This window comes from Dermochelys coriacea, chromosome 1 (assembly GCF_009764565.3).
Source record: "Dermochelys coriacea isolate rDerCor1 chromosome 1, rDerCor1.pri.v4, whole genome shotgun sequence".
Lineage (NCBI taxonomy): Eukaryota > Metazoa > Chordata > Testudines > Dermochelyidae > Dermochelys > Dermochelys coriacea.
In genome coordinates this window covers 59,876,335-59,901,431 of record NC_050068.2, presented here as the reverse complement: position 1 = coordinate 59,901,431, position 25,097 = coordinate 59,876,335, and the positions used below count along the sequence as shown (strand labels likewise).

Genomic DNA, 25,097 nt, shown 5'->3' with positions numbered 1-25,097 from the left:
CCGGAGGTCTATAGCACACCCCAAGCACTATCGTAGGAGAGGCTTTACTAGTTTTCTTCCCCAATGTAATTTTTGCCCAGACGGACTCTGTCTTATCCATTGCATCGCTTCTTATTTCTTTACATTCTACCTCATCATTGATATACAATGCTACTCCACCACCTTTACCTTTGTTTCTGTCTTTCCTAAACAGCACATACCCTTCAATACCTGTAGTCCAGTCATGACTACTATTCCACCATGTTTCTGTTATCCCTAGAATATCTGGTTTCACTTCCTGCACCAGTAGCTCTAGCTCCTCCATTTTGTTACCTAGGCTCCTCGCATTGGTGTATAAACATCTTAATTTTTGCTGTTTGGCCTCGCTCACATTTTGTACCCTATTAGGCACAGTCATTCTACAGCCAGTATAACCTATTAGACTAGTATCCACACCGCCCTCGCTCCTTATATACATTCTCCTACCCACGGCTGTATCCTTTCTTACTTCGTCTTCTTCCCTCTCAATGCTAAAATCTGGCGTGGAGATTTCCTGGACATCTCCCAACCATCTCCCCCTAATTCCTAGTTTAAAGCTCTCTTTATCAGTTGTGCCAGCCTTGATCCTAGAAGTCTATTTCCTTCCCTACTCAGATGAAATCCATCCCGAGAGAACTGTCCTCTGTCCGTGAATGCCTCCCAGTGGCCATACATCCCAAAGCCCTCCTTATAGCACCACTGCCTAAGCCATCTGTTGACAGTCATAATCTTGTCACACCTTTGTTGCCCTTCTCTAGGAACAGGAAGGATCCCGCTAAAGATCACCTGAGCCTCAATTTCTTTAAGCATCTTCCCCAGCCTAGCATAGTCTCCCTTAATACTTTCCAGCGAGAATCTAGCCGTATCATTTGTTCCCAGATGAAGGATAATTAGGGGATTCTTTCCCGCTCCCTTTAGGATCCTTTTCAACCTCAGGTCTACATCCCGTATCTTAGCACCCGGAAGACAGCACACCCTTCTATTCTCTGGATCAGCTCTAGTTACAGGCCTGTCTATTCTTCTCAATAAAGAGTCCCCGATCACATAGACCTGCCTTTTCCTGGTGACAGTGCTATTCTCCAGTCTCTCCACTGTTCCCTCTGGCTGCAAGTTCTTTCCATTCCTATTTTCCCTTATAATCCTCTTCAACCCATCCTGTATCCTCCTGGGGCTCATATTTGGTGTAGTCTCCCTTGACTCTTCCGCTTTTCCTATAGGACTAGCCTCTCTTCTCTTCTTCCTTACCCTTCCACCTTCAACAAGTACCTGCTGAGCCCCTTCTTCATTTTCCAACTCTGCAAACCTATTCCTAAGCTCTATTTCTCCTTCACTAGCCCGTCTTTTCCTCTGCCTGGTTCTTTTAGTCACATGCTTCCACTGACCACTTTCCTCACCCAGTCTCCCCTCAAAATTCCCCAGCCCTGCTTCCATCTGTGAGTCTGAGCTTTTCCCTTCAGATACCTCATATCTTTGCTCCATCATCTGCTCAAACCCCTTCCTAAACTCAATGAGACTTTCCACCTGCATCTCCAAATCTCGGATCTTTTCCTCCATCAGCTCTATCAGATGGCATTTCATGCAGAAAAAACTCTTACCAGTTCCCCCCTCCAGGATCATGTACATACCACAGCTTCCACATCCAGTCATCCTCAATGTGTCTTCCACTACAGGAGTCACTCCCACAGCTGCCTCTGTATCTGTCATCGCCTTCCCACCTAAATCCTGTTAATCTGGGAAACACAAGTCACACCAAAAAGACCACCCACCACAGCAAAAGCAAACCCCAAAAAAGCAGCACAATACAAACTAACTCCCACTCAAACGCCCCTGTTTAGAGCTCTGTTTGCTAGCTCCTGTGCCACTGCAGCTTTACTCTCCAGAGGGGGAATGCACTTGAGTGCTGGGCAATTCCTTAGCTGAAAGCCTTCCCATGCAGTACTGATTTCAGTGTCTGTGTCTTTCTCAGCTGAGTGTGTCCCTACCTGTGTGTGTGTGCGCGTGCTAGAGGAGGCTTGAAGGCTGGCTTAGCAGGACAGGGTGAGGGAACCCAGGCTGGTGAAACAGGCAGGCTCAGTGGTACCCCAGTACATGAGGTGGTGCCCCAGAAGGGGGGCTGGCAACCCATCACAGTGTACTGTTCCCCCAGTTTTTCAAAATTTTGAAATGAATGATGCCTCAGTTCTTCCAGGTTGTAAATTGCAATCAGAGTGGATACCTCAGAATGAGACATTTCACTGTGTCTACATGTAGCAATACAATAATGTTCTTTCTATAAGCAGACTATTATAGTTATTTTGGCTAGTGTTACATACAGACCCTTAGGCTGAAGTGAGCTGTAGCTCACGAAAGCTTATGCTCTAATAAATTTGTTAGTCTCTAAGGTGCCACAAGTACTCCTTTTCTTTTTACAAATATACAGTAACCTGACTGAATCGTACTGAAAAATATCATCAAATACTCTTCTTACTTTGATTCCTTTGATTTAGAACCAGCATGCAGAGTTGATAGAGAATCTGCCTGAAATTCTGGAGGGAAGGGGAAGAGAAAAGTTTTCTTTAAACATATGTTTTGCCCTGTGGAACAATGGAGCTTTTCAGTATTGAATTTTCTTGCTATTCCACTATTTTGTATTTCAGACAACACTTTGCCAGAGTTGCTGCCTTAATTGGAAGCTTTTTTGCATTTTAATGATACAATAAATTGTATGGGGGGTGGGGAGGCCTTTAAAATTAGTTATTAAAAAAGCGCTTGGAGTCTGAGGACAGAATTTTCAGAAAACGATAAGTTTTACAAGCAAATTTACTTTGCCTTCCTATTCAATTATGATTATAACTAACCTGTATCACCTAGGGTGACCAGACAGCAAGTGTGAAAAATCAGGACAGGGGTGGGAATAGGCACCTATATAAGAAAAAGACCCCAAAATCAGGACTGTGCCCATAAAATTGAGACATCTGGTCACCCTAGTATCATGTCATACTCTGCAGACTGTACCGTATGCTGTTCCTAAAGAGATAAAGCTGTGACAGTGTGCCATGTAAATTACTCTACAAACCTAGCAATATGCCACGTGTACACATTTAGCACTGTTATGTAAATTTCAATAATACACACACGCCAACCTACTGCAATATGCCTTTTAAACTACCATGGACAGCATGCCAAGTGAATTCCTTGCATAGAGTATAGACCAATACGTTTTGAAAACTTTTGTCCATACCTCCCCAAGTGTCATCTAAAATCGTGTATAGGGGGAGTTAAATTGGCTGTAGGTTGGCAGGAACCCCACATTTTGCCCGCTTATCAAAATAGCTGACTCCTGTGGACTTCTCACTCGACTTAATCATGCCTGTGCTTCTGCACGGTAGTGTGTTCTCCGGGGCGTGTGTTCTCGGGGGCGTGTCCAATCAAATCTAACCACACCAGTTCAAAATTTCAAATATTGAATTCTCCCACAAATTACTCACGATCTACAGCCCAAGAATTATTTGTGACATTTATCGAACAATGTTAAAAACTGGAAAAACATTGAAAAGCCTGTAGGTTGTTCAGTAAGCACATGGAGAATAAGGCAAAATTCCTCCTTTTTTTGCTACAGATTTTACCAGCTTTCATATTTTTCCTGCTTTTCCCCTTCCTTTTGAGATATTTCCCCACAGAAATATTTCATTTTTTCTTTTTGAAAAAAGAAAAACAACAAAAAAACCCCACTAATGAACAACGAATAAAGATGACAAAATTACATTTGGAATTTCCCTTCTTTGACAATTTTTGTACTGATAAGAGTCTGTATAAATCTGTATTATTGACTGTGCTTTCTGGGTCCAAAACAAGGAGTTCCCAAAACCCATATTTGATTTTTTACCTACCATGCATCCATGTACCACTCTATGCCAAAGAAGCCACAGACAGAGTATCATCTTACTTGCATTTTAAATTGCAAGTCAAAAGTTTGTGGTCCAACATTTTAGTTCTTAGCTTCCTTCATCAGACTGGCATTTGTTGAGGTTACTATATGCATTCAGTTCTAGTTAGTTGACAGGATTGTTTCAAATCTTTGACCTATTCCAGTGGGGGATTTACTTGCAAGGATGTAGCTCATGTGAGTGCATGCTAAGAATATTTGATTTCATTGTAGAGAAGAGAGACTTTAAATGGTTTTTATGCACTAAGAAAATAAACCTTGTATTCGAGCAGAGATGACTATTGTAATTCTAAGGAAGTGGGTAAGGCATGCGCTGCAAATACACAGAGTTGAGGGGAAAACACCTATCCCTGCTACATCTCCAGAAGACAATGCTGCAGCTTTCGCTCCACAGGGAGAGGCAGCTGCAAAAGCAGCAGCTGTCCCTGCAGCTCCCAACTGTTTGCCGTTGCCTCTCCCCAAAGCCGCAGCTCCCAGCTTGCTGGCTCCAGCAACTGCTATGCAGGGAAAGGGCCCTGGGGCACCATGTGATGGAGCGGCGCCAGCAAACCCTGGCAAACATCTCGGGGGGGACACATGACCCCACGTGCCTCGCCTACGCGCCGCCTCTGGCTTCTGCTCAGTGGGGAGGGGGTGTGCCTTGGGGTTTCAGCTTTCAAACTTCTTAAGATTGTCATGTGTGGCTCAGAGAGTCAGTAAATTTGGCCACGCTATAAAGCCTTTGAAAATCATAGTTCACGCATGCTCAGTAGAGAAGTCTTCAATTTTAACAGCTATAAAGCCAAAGTTTGTCATCACTGAGCATGCTCAGCCCCCACACAGCTACAGGGCATGCTCTAGCCCCGACTTCCCCCTAGTGACCACTCTCAGGTGCTCTGGGCTAGGAGGGGAGGAGGAGTGGGTCACTGGAACTCAGAACAGGGAGCCCATCTCCTCTGAGTGCTCAATGACCTGTCTTGCTGGTATTCATGCTGTGTGGAGCAGGAAGCCATCCGATTCTAAAGCAGAGGGGACAAAAGCTGGACCAGGGGTGAAGGAAAGGAGAGAGATTGGTACAAGAAGCCTGGTGAGACTGGGGCTGGAGAGAAACTGGGATGGGCTTGGCAAGGAGACTGGGGCTTGGATGAGCAGCCTGAAGAGTAAAGACTAGGACTGGCTAGTCGAGAATAGACTGGGATGAGGCGCCAAGGGTGGAGAAGAGGCAAGAAAGTACAAGACATGGACAGGTTGAAGGGGCTAGGACTGAAGGGGTGAAGTTTGAAAGGAACAGAAAGAAAAGTCTGGGCCCATGAGAGAACACTCCCCTCCAGAGTCTGGAATTGAACCCACAGTTCCCGAGTCTGACCATCCCTCTGCTCCCATCAAATAGCTTTGAAACTCACTGACCAAGTGTGTCTCTCATCCCCCTCTAGTGCTGGTCTACTTAGAGGATAACAACCTGCTATTGCTATCAATTACTCCCTTAGCCCAAGTGGCAGAGGTCTGTGCAGTGGATCTGAAAGTTCCAGCCCAGCTATTGACCCATGTGAGTGTTGAATTTATATTTTTCAATTGCTTTTTTAAAAATCTAGAAAATTATACACCCTTTCTCCCAAACCGGTGTGTAAAGAACTTTATAAATATTGCAAAGTCAAACGCTCAAAAATTACAAAATACCAGAATCATGGTTGCCTCTGAAACCTTAATTCAGTGTCCTTATGCATATGCATTATGTGATTGTATAATTAAAGACTGAATCATACGATTTTTGCCACATTTTCTAACTTTTGAGCGCTTGACATTGCAATCTTAATCGTTGTTCTTTTAACAAAGATTTTGTGTGGTGTAATTAAATAGAAGCATGGCTATTGACCACACGTGAACAACCCATTGCAAAATAAATTTGGAATTTTAATCCCATATCGATAAAACATTATTTCATGCAAACTAGTGCATTTATAGTACAGGACCTCGTTTTTCCACTCACTCCCCGGGTTTACACCAGTGGAACACCAATGACTTCAATGGATTGGCTTCTGATTTACACTGGTACAAGGGAGTAGAGAATTGGGTATTTCTTACTACCAGTTTTAAAGACAATCGTGTATAGTGAAGTGACTCCAGAATATTGGGGACTACAGTGAAATAAAAGGTGTTGAAAGCAGCGTGACACAGGTGATGAGGCAAAATGGTAGTGAGTACAAGTAAACAAGATTTTTGTTATTTAAGAGGTACTTTAAAAATAAATAAAAATTAAACTCTTCTTCCTTCAGTTTTCTACTTTGTACAGTTGGCTAGATCGCGTGACAAGCAATAAAATACTGCTAAAGGCTGGGTATAAAGCAAAAGAGTTGCAATCAAACAGATTTAGGATATCGCCACCTGACATTGTCTTTTATTAATTTGTTGGTTGTTGTATGCCACAGAATGACCTGTTAAGTTCCAGATGGGCATAAGCCACAAAATTCACATCTGGAACTTTCTAGCACCTTGAAAGTTCCAAGGTGTCATTTTGGCCCCTCGTATGGATCGGATTTGAACCCAGCCTTGCCCTAACTCTGGTTCCCATCATTGGTAAAATTCCCACTGACTTCAATGGGAGTATCTAGGCCAGAGTGCAGCACTACTGAAAATCCCTCCCAGAGGGTTTGTGTTTGCATTCAGATTTGGGTTCTGACCCCGCCATCAAAGCTCAACACCCTTCTTTACCCAAGATATCTGATGCAAAAAATCCATCTGTTTATGTGGCAACTGTGGGTCCATTTCCCAAAGCTGGGTACCTAAAACAAGGTGCCTAAATCTGGATGTAGGTGGTCCATGGGTAGGATTTTCTAAACTCTGCTCCCACCAAAGTCAGTGGGAGTTTTACTGTTGCCTTCACTGGGAGTATTTAGATCAGCATCTTTGAGCATCTTTAGAGAGCATCTTTGAATAGCCCTCCCCAAATACCCACTTTAGGCATCCAAGTTTGATAACCATGTTCTCCTTGTCTGAACACATATTTTAAAAGGACAAAGAAATCCTGCTCTCAGCCAAAATACCTGCCAATAATCTGCCTTTGTGTGAAATTTCTTCAGCCTTTCCCAAGTGAGTTTCCTTGTACTTTTTATCCAGCTCTCTTGGAAGGAAGGAGATGGCTCCTTCCAGATCTTTTTTATCTGGGACATGCTCTCCGCTGACTCCCTCACTCCTCTCTCTCTCCAGCAAACAGAGATTACTCTGCTTAACATACTCCTCCACAGACTGGTTGCTAAGGACTCCTTTTGCAGTCAAATACTCTTTTTCTAGCTTTTTAACATTTTCTACAGTGAGGCACAAAATAGCAGACTGGGAATCTGATGAAATACACCCAGAGGGAGATGGGGATGTTCTCGGTTGGGGCTGGTTACTGCCAGCCACTGACAGCTTGTGTCCTTTCGACATATCTGCAATGCATTAAGGAGATGAAAATCTTCAGCAACAGGCAAAAAGTCAATTCATCATTCTGGTAACAAAGAAAGAAAGAAAGAATAATCCCATTAGTCATTTGCTACTGCTGGGCACATTGATTTATGTAGTTAAAATATTCACACTGAGATAACCTTATTAGATTGAAAATCACTTTCTTTTCAGGAGGGTCTACTAGGGCTCCAATCCAACAAAGCACTTAAACATGTCCTTAGTATTAAGCGTGTGCTTAAATCCCATGGAGGTCACAAGGACTTTGTTAAGCATGTGCTTAAGTGCTTTGCTGAATCAGGCCCTGGGATATTTTAAAAAAAATGAAACCCCAAAATACCTCAGAGAACTCCATATTCATAGGCCCAAACCGCACTAGAATCAAATACCTCACCTCATAATACACATTACCGTGGTACCCACTAATGCTGCACTAAAGATTGCACCGGTGATTTCATTATTAACCCACTTTTCCAGGAGCTTTGTCATTGGCTATAAAATGCTGAATGGTTGAAACTTACCATATGAAGCCTGGATTCAAGTGCACTTTATATTCATTACCAGCATCCAAACAAATTGTTTTAGGCATTTTATGCTATGTGCTGGCAACCACCACAAATATACAGAGGAATCTGTTTAACTGGCCCAGCTGGTGGTCCATTTAACATGCCAATTAAGAGATGACAAAACAAGACAGCCCAAGAAAGACTTGAAATGAATAAAAATATTAGCCTTTGAAAATCCTGTATGGATCTGATATTTTTAGTTTTGTACAGCTCTTTGTGAAATATACACTAGTCAAGCAGAGTGACTTGCCCTGCTCTTTTGAATACCTGGATGATGATAGCTTCTTCCTCTGATCCACCCAATCTGTTTTATGTAAAGAAAAAGGAAAAGGGGGGTGGGAGTGGACTAAAGATAGATTGACGGCCCCTGTGCTTCACAATCCCATCTTGGATATTATCATGCATTGTTTTCCTCTATGCTAGTTGCTCACCAATATAGTCATTAACACACATTTTACCTATGTTAAACATCAGATCAATAGTTTGGAGACTCTTCTTTACCTTTTTAAAGACTGGAGGAACATTCAGCTTTTTCCAGTGATTGAAAAACTCACCCGATTACCACAGATTTCAAGGTCAGAAGGGACCATTGTAAAAAGAAAAGGAGTACTTGTGGCACCTTAGAGACTAACAAATTTATTTGAGCATAAGCTTTCGTGAGCTACAGCTCATTTCATTGGATGCATGCAGTGGAAAATACAGTGGGGAGATTTTATATACACACAAAGAACATGAAACAATGTGTGTTACCATACACACTGTAACGAGAGTGATTAGGTAAAGTGAGCTATTACCAGTCGAGGGGGGGAGGGAGGGGGAACCTTTTGTAGTGATAATCAAGGTGGGCCATTTCCAGCAGTTGACAAGAACGTGTGAGGAACAGTGGGGGGATGGGGAATAAAAGGGACCATTGTGATCATCTAGTCAGACCTCGTGTATAACATAGGCCATAGAACTTCCCCAACATAATTCCTAGAGCACATCTTTTGGTATAACATCCAATCCTGATTTTACAATGGTCAGTGGTGGAGAATCCATCATGACCTAAGTTCCCTCTAATCTGTGTGGCCGTGCAGCAGGCCATCAAGGGCCGCATAGGTGCGCAGTGGGGAGATGCGCCTCTCCCCCAGCCCTGGGCTGCTGCAGCAAGAGAGGGCTGGGGGGAGTCCTCTCTCCCCACTGCAGTCCTGGGACAGCCTGCACTCCAAACTCCTCATCCCCAGCCCCACCCTAGGGCCCACACTCCCAGCCACAGCCCTCACCCCCATACCCAAAGCCTTTTCCTCAGATCCAAGTCCTCTCCCGTACCCCAAACCTCTCATCCCCAACCCCAAGAGCCTGCACCCCCAGCCAGAGCCCCTCACCCCCCTGCACCCCAACCCTTTGCCCCAGTCCTGAGCCCCCTCCCACACCCCAAACCAACCCCAGAGCCCACACTCCCAGCCAGAGCCCTCACCCAACCCTCTGACCTAACCCTGAGCCCCCACTCACACTCCGAACCCCTCAGTCCCACCTCCGCCAGGCATCAGCTGCATATTGGTACACAACAAAATTCATTCTGCACATGGAGGTAAAAAATTAGAGGAAACATGGATCATGAGCCATAGTAAATTGTTTCAATGGTTAATTACCATCACTAATAAAAAATTAACATGTTATTTCCAGTCTGAATTTGTCTAACTTCATCTTCTGGCCATTGGATCATGTTATACCTTTCTCTGTGAGATCGAGGAGCCCAATATTTGTTCCTCATATAGATACTTACAGCCTGTGATCAAGTCACCCCTTAACCTTCTCTTTGTTAAGCTAAATTGATTGAACTCCATGAGTCTGTACCTATAAGCAAGTTTTCTAATCCTTTGATCATTCTCCTGGCTCTTCTCTGAGCCCAATCAAATTTATTTAATATTCTTTTTGAATTGTGGGCACCAGAACTGGACACAGTATTGCAGCAGTGGTCACACTGGTGCCAAATATTATCCTTGCTGTAGCTCTGCTATATTCTCAGATCGTTCCTTTGGGGCCCTACATCTTCTGGAGAGTTTTGTTCATTATGTTTCCAATGAAAAGGAAAGGAAAGGAAAGGGTCTTCTGCCATATTCATCCAAATTAAGGGTGAGGAAATTCAAGTCTGGTGAGGGAAACAAATGCAATTCCTTGCAAGGAACACCTGAGGCTCTTTAAAGAGTTCTGTGCTGTACTTTGGTTTTGTGTTATTACAATGTATTGTTGTTGGTTTCCAAGAATGTCTTGCAAAAGCCATTTCAAAACATTTAGCTATTCTGAAATTCTGCTGAACCTGCCCTTTCCTATCTCACAACAGCTCCCCTTTTCCTGTCCTACTCTCTCCTTATAGCATACCCTCCTCCCAATAATAATTCCAGGGAATTCAGAGGTTGGGGCTGGTGGAATGAAACTTTGGAGGCAAGTTTTGGAAAAGCTTTTGGAAATAGGGGAGTGAGTATTTTATTGTGACATTCTGGTGTCAAACTTTTGATAAAATTAAAATTTACTTAAGTTTCCATCTTTTTTGAACTTTTCTCCTTTTTCTCTCTTCCACTGAGAGGTTCATGTCTCTTTTTATCAGCAGTATTTTCTCTAGAATTTTTCAAAGCTATTCTCTGCTTTCACCCTGTTAATACACACTGCCATGTCATAGGTGTGTGTTCCAACATTGCCACCTTTGCCATGTGGAGCAGAACTTACCTACCTTCTCTTTCCTAGGTGGGCCTTCTTTACAAAAAATTCTCACTGATGGGAGCCTTACTGTAGACAAGGCTGTTTTTTTTACCACCACTTTAATTAACTGGATGGTAAAAACACTAGGGCCCTGGCTATGCTGGCCTACCACCAGTTTAGCCTCAGCAGCACCAGGTTCACTCTTACTGATTTAAGCAGACATAGGGTGTTTGCTATTTTTATGTGGTAATACTGGACATTTGCCTAAGAGGATTTTGGGACAGTTTCCTGTGTCTAAGGACATTAAAGGATCCCACATTTTCGTGGGTAGGTTTCCTTATTATTGCAGACTCCTTATGTTGTAGTCTGTGTAGAGAGGGTTGATTTAGTGCATCCGGTCTCCTATCCCAGATTTGGAAAGAAGTCCAGCAGAGGAGCCATTCTGGATCTGTGATGTGACTGGAGGAAGTTTTAAGAGCCTTGCCCTCATCTGCAATGGGTCTTGTTTGCTTCAGAGCAAGCAGGGAATGTTCATTATCATAGCTCTCACTGATATATTGCTCTTGGGGATTTTTCAAGTTCATCAGCCTACACTTGGTGACCATGTCATACATGGGTTTGTTGTGGTCTTTCCTGGCAGCTGCTATCAAAACCCCAGGTTCAAGAAAAATGGAGCTGGCCACCAAGGAATCAGAGAAAGAGGAAGTCAGAGAGGAGGTCTGGGAATTCATAACCACCAGAGGCAAGAAATCACGGAGGCAATCTGTACAGCTGGAGACAGATGAGGATGGGCGCATCAGAGAAGCAGACCAGGAGGAATTCTACACAGATAGACGTTTCAAATTGACACCAGGTCCTGAACGTAGAAACGTTGGAAGAGACCTCTCAAGATCCAGGAGGTCTAAGGGGACAGAGAGATGTATGGTACATACATGTAGATGGTAGCTTGGTCCAACCTGTATGAAAAATCGAGTTTGCCCTCAAAGAGTGTTCCAGCCATCCAAAGAAGACAGACTATCCTTGTTGGAGATCCAATACTTAGAACACTTGGAAGAACATTCTGCAAGGGACAAGTGGATAACAGGACATTGTGCTGCCTTCCCAGAGCCAAAACATGAGACTTCACTCCAAGATTGGATAGCCTTCTGAAGTTGATGGGTAAGGAGCCATCAGGGATGGTTCACATTCACACTAATGATCCTGAGTCATGAAATATCTTGCAGATAGTAGATGACTTCAGGAAACTCAGAAACTTGCTGAAGAAGAACGTTCAAGCAATCTTCTCTGAGATCCTTGCTGTCCCACAAGAGAAGGAAGACAGAAGATTCTGGAAGTGAACCACTGGCTAGGTAAGCGGTGTAAGTTTTGGCTTTGTGGAACACTGATCCACCTTTTGTGGAAGAGCTGGCAGTTTAGTTTGGATGGCTTCCACCTCAGAAAAAGGCCTCCAATCTACCCAGGGACAGACTGGCTAGTGTAGTCAGGAGGGAGTAAACCAATAGCAAAAGAGGAGTGTAAAAAAAGAGCGAAGATCTGAGTGCTCAGCACAAAATTAAGATAAGGAGAACAAAATCAATCAAGGAACCAAAGGGCATGAAGAGAAAAAAAAATCATGAATTGTCTTAACACCAATGCTAGTAGCCAAGGTAATAAACAAGAGGAATTGGAATTGCTCATTTATGAGGGTAAATTTGATCTAGCTGGTGTTACTGAACCCTGGTGGGATGATGTGCACAACTGGAATGTTAAACTAAATGGTTCTAACCTATGTAGGAAGATCAAGTGAATAGAGGGGGAGAGGGACTAGCACTCTATGTCAAAAATGGCATTACCTGTTTCCGAGTCACTGATAACTTGGAAGAAAATTATCTGGAATGCTTATGAATCACTGTCCTAACCAATAAAGCAGAAACTTGAGTATTAGTTGGTGTCTGTTACAGATCACACTAGGGAACAGTATGACCACCTCATGCATCCATCTATAATGTGCAGGAAAAAAAAGCTGCCGGATCATGGGGGACTTCAATTTGAGTGACATATGCTGTCAATACTAAAACATCCTTGAATTTCTAAAAACATTACGGATGACATTTTCCCAACCCAGGAAGTGTTGCAGCCAGCTTGGGGGAATTCTATATTATACCTTATCCTAATGGATAAGGAGGAACTGAACACAGAACTAAAAATTAATGATAGCTTAGTACAAGTGATCATGACTTGATCACATTTATAAAGTGCAAACAGAATAAAGTCCAGGCCCATAATATATATACTTGATGCTTTAATATGACTAGTTTCTCAAAGCTGAAAACAATTATGAGCTAAATCAACTGGAAGGAAGAATTTAATAAACAATGTGAATGATAATTGGGAGTCATTTAAGAACACTTTACTAGATGCCCAGAAAGGCACAATCCCACAACTGATGAAGAAGTCTGTGCTGATTAAAAACAAACCAAAAAAAACCCACCTGGTTTAGCGGGGAAGAGAAGGCAGCTAAAAAAAGTAATATATAGATATATATATGTTGACAAATTGGAAAGGATTTAGAAATGAGCTACAAGAATGATTTAAGATCTAGAAAACCTGCCTTGCATTGACACTGAAAAAAACCTCAGTCTATTTAGTTTATCCAAGAGAAGGTTAAAAGGCGACTTGGATCACCATCTACAAGTACCTCCAGAGGGAGAAATTTTTATAGTAGAGGACTCTTTAATCTAGCAGACGTGGGCAACAAGATCCAATGGGTGGAAGCTGAAGCTAGACAAATTCATGCTAGAAATAAGGAGCAAACTCTTAACAATGAAGAAATTTAACGGTTGGAACAACTTACCTAGGGTTGCGATGGACACTGTGACTTGAAGGCCTTAAATCAAGATTGAATGTCTTTTTAAAAGATACGTTGTAGCTCTAGAAGAAGTTTATGGGTGTGATTCTGGAAATCATTTGGTGAAATTCTATGGCCTGTGTTATGCTGGAGGTTAAATTAGATGCATGTTATGGTCCATTATTAAAATCTATTAATATAAATGAGGCCTGATCACAATTTGGTCCAGTAGTTGCTACAAATTATTAATAATAAGCACTAAAGAATAGCTTCATTCATCCATAGATTCCAAGGCTAGCAGGGACCATTTACCATTATGATCATCTAGGCTGACCTCCTGTGTAACACAGGCCATAGAACTTCCCCAACATAATTCCTAGAGCAGATCTTTTAGTAAAAGCATCCAGTCTTGATTTTAAAATAATTGTCAGTGATGGAGAATCCACCTTGACCCTTGGCCAATTGTTCCAGTGGTTAATTACCATCACTGTTAAAAATTTATACCTTATTTCCAGTCTGAATTTGTCTAGCTTCATCCTCCAGCCGTTGGATTGTGTTATACCTGTCACTACTAGATTGAAGAACACATTATTAAGTATTTGTTCCTTGTACAGATACTTACACGCTGTAATCAAGTCATCCATTAACCTTCTCTTTGTTGAGCTAAATAGATGGAACCCCTGGAGTCTCTCTCTCTAAGGCATGTTTTAGAACACTTTAACCATCCTTCTCTAAACTCTTCTCTTGGCTCTTCTCTAAACTCTCTCCAATTTATTAACACCCTTCTTGAGTTATGGACACCAGAACTGAACACGCTATTCCAGCAGTGGTCACACCAGTGCCAAATATAGAGGTAAAATACCTCTCTCCTCCTAACAGAGATCCCCTTGTTTATGCATCCTAGGATTGCATTAGTTTTTTTGGCCACAGCAGCACCCTCAGAGCTCCTGTTTACCTGATTATGAACCATAACCCCAAAATCTTTTTTTACAGTCACTGTTTCCCTGGACAGAGTCCCCCATCATGTAAGTATGGCACACATACTTTGTTCCTAGATGTATACATTTTACATTTAGCCATATTAAAATGCATCCAGTTTACCAAGCAATCCAGATTGCTCTGAATCAGTGACCTATCCTCTTTATTGTTTACAACTCCCCCAGTTTTTGTGTCATCTGCAAAATTTATCAGTGGTGATTTTATGTTTTCTTCCAGGTTATTGATCAAAATGTTAAAGAACAGAGCCAAGAACCGATCCTTGCAGGACCCCACTAAAAAACACACATGCTCAATGAGGATTCTCCCTTTACAATTACATTTTGACACCTATCAGTTAGCCAGTTTTTAATCCTCTTAATAGGTGCCATATTAATTTTATGTCATTCTAGTTTTTTATTCAAAATATCATGTGGTACCAAATCAAATACCTTAGAGAAGTCTATATATATTACATCAACACGATTACCTTTATCAACCAAACCTGTAATTTATCCAAAATATGTTAGTTTGACAGAATCTATTTTCCATAAACCTATGTTGCTTTTCATTAATTACATTACCCTCCTTTAATTCTTTATGGGACTCAATTCATATCAGCCGCTTCATTATATTGCCCAATATCATACCATTTACCCTTTTAAAATATTGGTACAACAGTAGCTTTCTTCTGGAACTTCCCCAGTACCGTACTCAAAGACTTATTGAAAATCTACATTAGAAGTCCAGAGAGCTCATCTGCCTGCTCTTTTAAAACTCTTGGATGCAAGTTACCTGGATCTGCTGATTTTAAAGAATCTAACTTTCATAGCCTCTGTTTAACATCCTCCAGAGATACTACTGGAATTATCACCATATGGTGAGACTATATCATCTCTTTTATCCCCAAATACAGACCAGAAATACTTATTGAACACTTCTGCCTTTTCTGCATTATTATCAATAACGCTAGCATTTCCATATAGTAATAGATTGATACAATTGTCAGGATTCTTTTTGTTCCTAATATATTTTAAAACTTTCTTACTGTCCTTAATTCTGCTGGCTATAGATTTCTGTTTGTATCCCTTTGCTTCTCTTTTCAATTTTCTACAATTCCTAACTTCTGATTCATAATCACTTCTATTAATTTTCCCCTTCTTCCACTTGTTTTTATTATCTAATCATCTATCTGTCTACACAGGCTCAGGGGTGAGCCCAGGCAGATCTGTTTGACAGATCTCATCTAGCCTTTAAAATGTAAACTCTGCAGGGCAGGGACTGTCTCTTACTTTATGTAATGTGCACTGTGCAACACCTATGATCCCAACCTTGACTGGGGCCTACCACAATACAAATAATTTTTCTTTTGTTTTGTTGGAGAGGAAGAGGATTCTTCTAACCAACCCATCCCTGCTCTTCTGCAGCTCTGAGCAAGGCTACGACACGAGAGCTAGTCAATACTGTTTCTGATTACAAATGGCCTTTTTTCAGCCAATGGAACTTTTCACAAAAAAATTGTTGCCGTCTTTGTATTTTTTCTTCTTGAGCATTTCAGTGACATTCTTACCTATATTTATCATCCTTTTTTGCTGACTGTGTTTGCTCGTGGTTAAAAAAAAATTACAAAAATAAAAAATTTCACATAAACATTAGTGAAAAAAAATGAAAAATAGGCCCATTTTGAACCCTGAAAAACAGAGAGAGTTCTTAATTTTCATACACAGTGGATTTTCTTTTTTTTTTAACTAGAGCTGTACAACAATAGCAGAGCCTTGTGGCAGTATCCACTCCCTAATATACAGGGTGTTTTGCTTGACTGCTCACCTTCCGCACTCTGATGTTCTTAAAATGAAATGTCAAAATCAGCTTATAAACGACGTGCAAATGTAACACCAACACTCTTTGGTGGGTCGTTGGCAGCAGAGATCACACTTGGAACCTAATACATGAGCTTTTATTGCCTGAACACACACAACCCTCTCTGTTAGCTGGTGCTGCAGCAGACTCCGCAATTTCTAGTTGACTTACCCACCACTAGAGAGGGACAGAGTGCCACACTTTCACAAAAACCTAATGGTGGGAAGTCATTTCAACCGTATTTTTCCCCATGCCATGCAAGTGCAGAGTACAAACACCATACAGATCGAACGTCCTAGACTTTAGGGATGTGTCTACCTCTGTTTGTACAACATCTGCCATAACGGGGCTATCATCCTGATCCAAGCATCTGGACAGTACTGCTATTAATACAATTTATATTGCAATAGTTTCTAGGGGGTCCCATAAAGGATCAAGTCCCCGTTGTTCTCTACAAACATGAAAGACAGTCTCTACCTTATAGAGCTCCGGGTCTAAGAAGCCATGAAATAAAATATCGAATAATAATCCAGTCACAGTCTAGAAAATAAACTACAGAATGTTAAATTGCCATTAAAAATATCACAAGGGATCACCTGTTTAGAATATACAGATGTTTCCATGCAGCTATTCCTCTCCTGCAAAGCTCTAAGCTGAACCAAATCAAGCTGTGCCAGGGCATCCAGACACCACAGCTGTATTTAGAAAAGTGATGCTTATCTGCTATTTCCTTTACACAGCTTCACATTCCTTGCAGCTTTTCTATGCTGAAATCTAGTCCGAACACTTGAATCTTAAGGAAACACACACATCTGAAGTGAGCTGAAGATTGCAGGCTTATGAGGCCAGGGGTATAAGAAAAGAGAGGGTTATATTTGTTTTAATAAAAGGGGAATTGCCTCGCTGGCATAGTTGCCCCTTGCATTTATTTCTTCCTTAATTTCAACTTCTGTCTCACCACCAGTGCACTTCAAATCTCCATGGCAATCAGAACTGGCACATTTGCTGGAAGCAGCAGAAGGACCTTGTTTGATCTAGGGCCTTCAGGCAGAGGAGTGAGTGTCAGAGCACCTTCCCTCATTAAAACCAAACCAAACCATCTGGTAACTGACAGTCTCACCCAGATAAAATTGACCACTCAAGTGAGCTCGGAGTCCCCCTGGTGAAGCAAGCGGCTGAGCATGGCCTACTGTTGGTCTAATATACATTCTGGTCACATCCCCTTGGTTCACTGTTAAAAACCATGTTTCCCTTACTCTGAGCACTTCAATCATAGCTCATAAAAATCAAGCTGTATTCATCCCAGTTCACGCATCCTCCTGATTTGGGCTTGGAGGACATCATCATTTGCGAATCAGAAACTCTTTCAGGTTACAGTGGGGTAAGTGCTATGGGCCTTAGAGAATGATGCAAGAAGGAAGGCTGAAAGTGGCTCTTTATGTTCAGGGATGGGGCGAGTGCCTGGCTCTCTCACATGTGCTGATGCTCCCTGATGACCTTTCCATGACCTTCCTACCTTAGCTTTCATGGGGAGAAAAGTGAAGAGAGTCCCTGAGGCCATGTCAATACTCAAGAATAGCCTTGATTCAGCACTAGCACTGACCCCTATAGACAACATTATGCTTGGGGTTTACTCTGACTGAGATAATTGAGATTTACCCCAGGTGCAACCAGGATAAACCCCAAGTAAGTAATTTGAAAAACTCCAGCTTGCTTTTCCTACACACAGGGGTCAGCAGTGATGTAGATACACAGATTGATGGCCACTGATTGCCGAATCAGAGCTATTCCTGACTGTAAATAAGGCCCGATTCTCTTCTGACACCAGTCTAATATTGGCGAACCTCCACTAAGATATTCCTGATTTACACCAGTTGGGGAGAATAATCGGGCCCAGAGTCTCTGGCAATAAGCTATGTAGTGAGGTGAGCTTGGGTATCACCCCTGGGAACCTTGTGCGTTGTTTGCGGGTAATGAATGCACTTGGAAGCCTTTCTCAGAGAGAATCCCTAGCAGGTGTAAGAGCTGAATGAAACTGCATCAAGATCCAGTGCACACTGCAAGTACACAGAGAAGACTCCCTCCTTCTGGGATTAACCAAGGACAGGGGAGGGAATCTTATTATTCGATGTTTATTATTTGTATTACTGCACATCCCAAGCCAGCTGCAGGAGGAGGAAAATGTAATCCTCTTAAATGAGGTTAAACACAAAGCATTGTACTGAGAACTTCCAGCAAAATTATTTCTAGTTGTAAACTCCCTATACTTGTCCCAAAAGATAGAGAACTAATATGTATACAATGCTAAAGAGACTTTTGTCTACAGCAACTTAGGCACTAAAGGACAATTTTCACCCAGCAGAAAGCTTGGAAATACTCTGCCAAAAGAATTTTACTCAGCCTGCATTTTTCTTTGTTATATTTAAAGATAGTTGTGCTTGCATAGGTGATCTTTCCTTCCAAGCAGTGACTGCTTGATCCCACAGTATTCATAATCCTCTGCTTCCATAGCCTATTGCTATGGAAATGCATATAACGGGGATTGCTATTTGTAAAGCCCTGACAGATACAGATCTGAACATGAAGGCACTGTCCCTGCTCAGAGGAGCTTACAGACTACAACAGGTGGACAATACAAAATGCTCTGAAAGACCCAGAGGAAAGGCCTCAAATGCAGAATTGTGACTTTACTGCAAAACAGGCGGAGAAGCAGGGTTTGCTACGAAGGAGCAAACAGCAAATGGGCCTGCTTCTCCGCTAACGTACACTGTGAATCAAAGTGAATTCCACCAGGCCAGGTTCTGCTCTCAGTTACTCAGGTGTAAATCTGGAGTAACTGAACTGACTCCCATGGAGTTTCTTCAGATTCACTGGAGTAATGACAGCAGGGTTGAGCATAGATAGTTATACTGGTGTGAGAGGGAAATCAGGCCCTAATATCTTTGACAATTAACAAAACTGATAATTAATAAATCCATTAATTGTTTGGACACACTTGATTTCTTGGTAAATTTCCCCATGTGTCTAAGGCCTACTTTATGAACAAAAGTTGAAGAATAAGGGCTTGTCTACATAAGTATTTTAGTTGGCGGCAATCTGCGGTGTGAATTTACCCTGCACTAACTCACCATGCACTAACTGGGCCCTGCTGATGTGCATTAACAGTTTGTTAAGAGCATTTTAATCCACTCCCGTTCTAAAGCAGGGGTAGATCACATCATCAGGGTCCACACGAACAGTTAGCATGTGGCAGATTAGCGGAGTGCAGATTCACATCTCGGATTGCCACAAACTAAATGCTTGTTTAGACAAGCCCTAAGAGTTCAGTCACAAGGGAAAATCCTACTATGTTATTCTGCTCCCGTTCAGGCCCCAACCTTAATTGGACTTGTTCCCTCTCTCCATTGAGAATACGATGCAGTGCTACATTTTTCTGCCAAAAGACAAAATTCCAGAAGGGATGGGAAGGGGGGGGGAATGAACAGACACGTAGCTGATCCTTTTTGTCTCTTGCTTGAGAGGTCAAGCAGTTCAGGAAGCCAGTATAACCCACGGGGACCTCTCTAGGTAACTCAGAACTTTCAGGCTGCTACCCTAATGAACACCCTTGTCACCCAAATCCACAGACAGAGACGCCATACTTCTCATGGGGGTGGCCCACTTGGTAGAAGTAACCAGAAAAGCTTTTGTAAAGACAAAATTTAAAAGTGCTGCATAAATTCTAAACCATTCATGTATATAGGCCAGTTCTTCCCTCCGTGACACTAATTTTAGACCTGTGTACTCCCATTGAAATCAAGTGAGGTACAGCAACACAGATGTGGTGTAACAGAATGGAGTATCAAGCCTTAGTATGCAGGCTTAAAAATTACAGACACATTTTAAAACAAAACAGCCCCACATAGTTCCTCCATCACATTCCTGCCCAGATCTGCGTTCAGGGTCTGCACTTTCCCTACCACAGCTGATGTTATGGCAACCAGCGAAAATAGCTCCATTCGGCCTTGTTCTAGGTGTTTGTACAATAATCAACGATTGCAAATAACACAATTCTTACACGGGGTCCAATTCTGACGTCCTTACTGATGCTGAGTAGCACTTATTCAGATAAGTACCAATAGCTCTATTGGAGTCAATAGCAGTACTCATGGTAGTGCACCTCAGTGTAAAAGTTAGCAGAACTGGGCTAGACTGTAAAGTTACAATCTGCTCTGCGTAAGGGGGCAGCATTGTGCTCGTCTGCTCTTAGGATGGCAGAGCTAACTATGACTCCCAGCCAAAATACTGTCTCTGCTCTCCCCCATGCTGTGGGTTGGGGGAATAAACTCCTTCATTCCCTTTAGTGCAGCAGTTTACTCCTGTCTAGGCACCCATCCAGCTACTCTGCCATTGCCTTGCTTAGCAGCCCATCTAGCCCATAATGTCTAGATCCCTTCTGGACTAGATTGTCCTAGCATTACTCATACTGAGTGGCACCGGACTTCATGATCATTCCTACCGAAGTGAATGACACACACCACACATGGAATCAGGTACATTCAACATGAATAAAGGTATCAGAATCCGGCCTCTGTACAAAAATGAGACCAGTGTTACTCAGAGAAGAGCTTAACTCAGTGGAAGTTTCTATCACCTGGCACCTTCTGCAGTCATTTACACCTGTGCAAAGTACGTATAAAGTGCTAGTAAATGAGAATAGTTACTTCTCTGCATTCATGTTGCAGAGGTGTAAATGGCTATACCAGGTTCAGAGGAGGGAAAAATAAGGCCATAAGTCTCTGTCTTTGATGTTTTTAAACTCACCTATCATATTGGTATTTAAATGGCAAGTTGCACCAGTGCATCCCAGGGCAGGCTGGGCACATATTCTATTAATAGTTGAGGAACTTGCATTTCTGAAATACTCTCTAAAGAGCTTCATCGTTCAACAGGAAAGCAGTTATATGACATAATAAAAAAGAATGGGTTGGTCCATAAATTGCAGTTATCGGGGAGTATTTATGGATTCTTGTCATAAAAGAACAGAGATAAAGTGTTGCTAGATAGTCTGAATGCAAAGAATTCCCAGAACATAACATTTCCAGTTATACTGGCTCCTTCGTGCTTTGAAAGTAGAAATGATTGTTCTGATGATACCACAGAAGAATTATTATATTTAGCTTTAAGTAATATTTCTAGTTTGAGCGAGAAACAGGAGTAGAGTTTTGATTTCCAACACTGCACTAGGTTTCAGGCAGAAATATTTTTGACTTATGTGAGTTTCATACCTGAGTAACTCCATTGACTTCAGTGGAGTTTCTCCTTATTAACCCATTTGAGAGAAGAATTAAGTCCATGTAAGTCCAGTGCATGAGGCCTTTTCCTTTACAGAGGGAAAGTATTTTAAGAGGGCCCAGTTCTGCAACCTTTACACATGGCAAATAATACTTACATTAGTCCTTGGGTCTATATAGGCCCTAGTGGCCCTAAACACAGGTCTAAAAGTAAGTTTCACCATGTACCTTATAAAATGCTGGGACAGAAGTTAGGCACTAAGATAAAATATACCAGGGATAAGGACCAAATTTAAGACACCAGTTTTCAGTCTCATTTATACTGGACAAATTGGCAGTAACACCAAAGACGTAAATATAGTTACTCCAGATTTACACTGGAATAAATGAGTCAGCTGATTATTCATATAGTCCCCAAAATAAACCTCTAGAATTCTAGCACTATGGGTAGATCTCAGGGGCTGGGGGGAGTGGGAGGAAGAGGGGGGACACTTCCAGAAATTGCTATTATAACTAGCAGTTTAGCAACAGAAATTTATTAGAGTTTGACTTGCAAACGTGTAGGAGTGGGTGAGGTGCTAAGACTCTATACAACACACCTCTCATCTCTTTCCACCAAGTTTATTAGCTTTCTCATATAGCGATACTGGAACAATGTGTATAGTGGGGGTGCTGAGAACCATTTATCTAAACTGTAACCCCTGTATAAAATGGAAACCACTTCAAGCCAGAGGAGGAGGCAGCACCCCCAGAACTCCAGTACCTATGTTCCCATCTATAAGCCTGATTCAAAATTGTTTGCCCTTGGAGAAGCCCTCACCTTTTTTAAAGCCTGCTGCCAGTATTTTGGGAAGGTTTTGTTTGTTTTTAATTCACATTGCAGAATGGAAAATTTGGAAGTCAATACAAACTAGAGAAAGTATAAAATATTAAGCAATATTAAGGCAGCCACAGTGTTTAACATTCACAGCTAGACTCTCCTAAACCTCTTCCAGTAATAAAATCTCAGAGCTGTATCAACAAAATGCAATTTTTTGCTCTTCTTTCTGAAGAAACATTTGAGTGAATGAGAACCACCCTCTCCCTGAGTCAAATCAGTCCAAGACTTGCCAAACACACAGACCCCTCAACAAAGTCAGCCTAGCATATGCATCGCTGCTCACCCGAGTCCTGCCTGGGGGGCTTGGGCCAGCCCCACCTGGAGGGTGGAGGGCTTGGCCAGCCCACCACGGTGTCCCGTTTTCCCTTTGGGAAATATGGTCACCCTAGCCATAACTCAAAAATAAAACAGACAAAAAACCCCAACACTAAAAAACAAAACAAAACAACCCTCTCTCCCTGCGCAACCACATTTCCCCTCTCCCACCCCTCCAACCCTGGAAACTCACTTCCCTTGTTTTGCAACATTTTCTGCCTTTCAGCGACATCAAGAACTAATTAGAGCAGGAGAGAAGCTCCCGCTTGTGAGAGATGAAATGCACTCGATCTACAATTCGTTTCCCTCTTCCGTCCCACCTCTCCTGACCAGCCAGTCCCGCTCCTGGTCAATTTTTAGCCCGGATGCCATCACCGCGGCGCAGCATTCCCCGCCCCCCCGCTCAGACCTTCCTTTCGAATCCTCGCGACTCCAACGTTCGGAAAACATTGTCCTCGCGTTCTCTCAACCTCCGGGACTAGCGGGCCCCCCACGCGCCCAGAGCTCGCCTCGAGCCCCGTTGAAATTTGCCCCGCCCACAGCTGTTCGTGTGTTCTGCTTTCTGCTCCCACGGCAACCCGAGCACCGCTGCCTTGCCCTGGTGGCTGCTCGGCCAAGAGAGCAGCTACCCTGCGTGGGGGATTGCTTGCAACTTACTCATCTTCTTTCTGGCTGGGGAAATTCCTTAGGCATCCTGTGCTAATGGCCTGGCACAGACTTAAATCTCATTCCTTAATATAACTGGAACATTACCTGGACTGAAATAGGCATAGATTGGAGAGGGATGGGGGCTTGGGAGATGCTGTGTTCCTGGAAGCTAAAGTCTTCTGGTCAGGAACAGTCTAGTGACACCTGTCTTCAGAGCCAAGATGTTAGTGCCTATGTCCTGGTCCATTTCCAACTAAGTACGGCTTTCTGCCCCCTGATTTTCCCCGGAACAGGGTATCCCTCTTCCCTTCCTGTCCCAAATTGTTGTGTAGTGCAGTGGCGCCCCCAGCCAGACACATCACTCACGGGCAGGGGCACCAACTCATCAGGGTTGGCCACTCGCAACAGCAGTGGTACGGAGGAGCAAGTTTTGCCTTGATCTCCCTTCATCATGACGGAGGGGAACAACACTGCAACCCCCATGCACCAGGTTGTAGTGCCACTCATTCAGTTTTGGTCCCACCACCAGCTGTCACAATAGTGGGACAGCAGGGCCAAATCTGGGTGGGTGGTGTGGTGGACAATGCCGCTCCTCCTTGCTGCTGCTGTGGGGCTGGTTCCTGCACTAGGGCTTCCCCCTGGGCCAGCCTAACCTAGCCCTGCTGACAGCAGCCCCTATCCCCTTTGTTGTGCCCACACTGCAGGACTCACTCCGTAACAGCATGATAGTATGGGGAGCTGCAAGTATGGGGAGCTGCAGTGAATGTCTGCACTGGAGAGCCTGCAGGGAGAGGGGCAGCAGACAGTACCATGTGAAAAATTTCTGGGGTCACCCTGGTGCCTTGTTGTTCTGCACTGTTAACTAATAGCTCTGTTTCCACACAAAAGAGTGCTACAGTTCAGTGGTGAGTGATAGGTTTCCATATATCCTTGATATGCCACATCCCTCCTTCAGATCTAATTATTGACCCAGGTTTTTATATGGTTGCCCATTAGCATGGCCTCTGAGCAGCTGAGTTTACAGTGCCTCTGTGTTTTGAAAGTTTTGGAAATAGGCAAAGGCTGGTTCTGTGCATCACTCAGATGTTTCTTCATAAAGAAGAGGGAAACTCTGTAGTTTGCAGCTGGTATCAAGCGGAGTGTCCCAGGGGTTGGTCCTGGGGCTGGTTTTGTTCAACATCTCCATTAATGATCTAGATGATGGGATGGATTGCACCTTCAGCAAGTTTGTGAATGACACTAAGCTGGAGGGAGAAGTAGATATGCTGGAGGGTAGGGATAGGGTCCAGAGTGACCTAGACAAATTGGAGGATTGGGCCAAAAGAAATCTGATGAGTTTCAACAAGGACAAGTGCAGAGTCCTGTACTTAGGAAGGAAGAATCCCATACACTGCTACAGGCTGGGGATCGACTGGCTAAGCAGCTGTTCTTCAGAAAAGAACCTGGGGATTACAGTGGATGAGAAACTGGATATGAGTCAGCAGTGTGCCCTTGTTGCCAAGAAGACTAACGGCATATTGGGCTGCATTCGTAGGAGCATTGCCAGCAGATCAAGGGAAGTGATTATTCCCCTCTATTCAGCACTGTTGAGGCCACATCTGGAGTATTGCGTCCAGTTTTGGGCCCCCCACTACAGAAGGGATGTGGATGAATTGGAGAGAGTCCAGTAGAAGGCAAAGAAATTATTAGGGGGCTGGGGCACATGACTGATGAG

The 25,097-nt window shown here is 42.9% G+C and overlaps 1 protein-coding gene across 1 annotated transcript in view; it reads right to left on the bottom strand.

Moving 5' to 3' along the window:
* The window catches only part of ERICH6B (glutamate rich 6B), a 65,026-nt gene extending 41,825 nt beyond the window's left edge, over positions 1-23,201 (bottom strand). Inside the window, exons 1-3 of the mRNA XM_038371678.2 lie at positions 23,145-23,201; positions 6,964-7,406; positions 2,486-2,543 (exon numbers count right to left, since the gene is read on the bottom strand). Coding sequence (XP_038227606.1) covers positions 2,486-2,543; positions 6,964-7,345 — 440 coding nt within the window. The 5' untranslated portion in view covers positions 7,346-7,406; positions 23,145-23,201. The remainder of the gene's footprint in view (positions 1-2,485; positions 2,544-6,963; positions 7,407-23,144) is intronic.
* Positions 23,202-25,097: the final 1,896 nt, after the last annotated feature.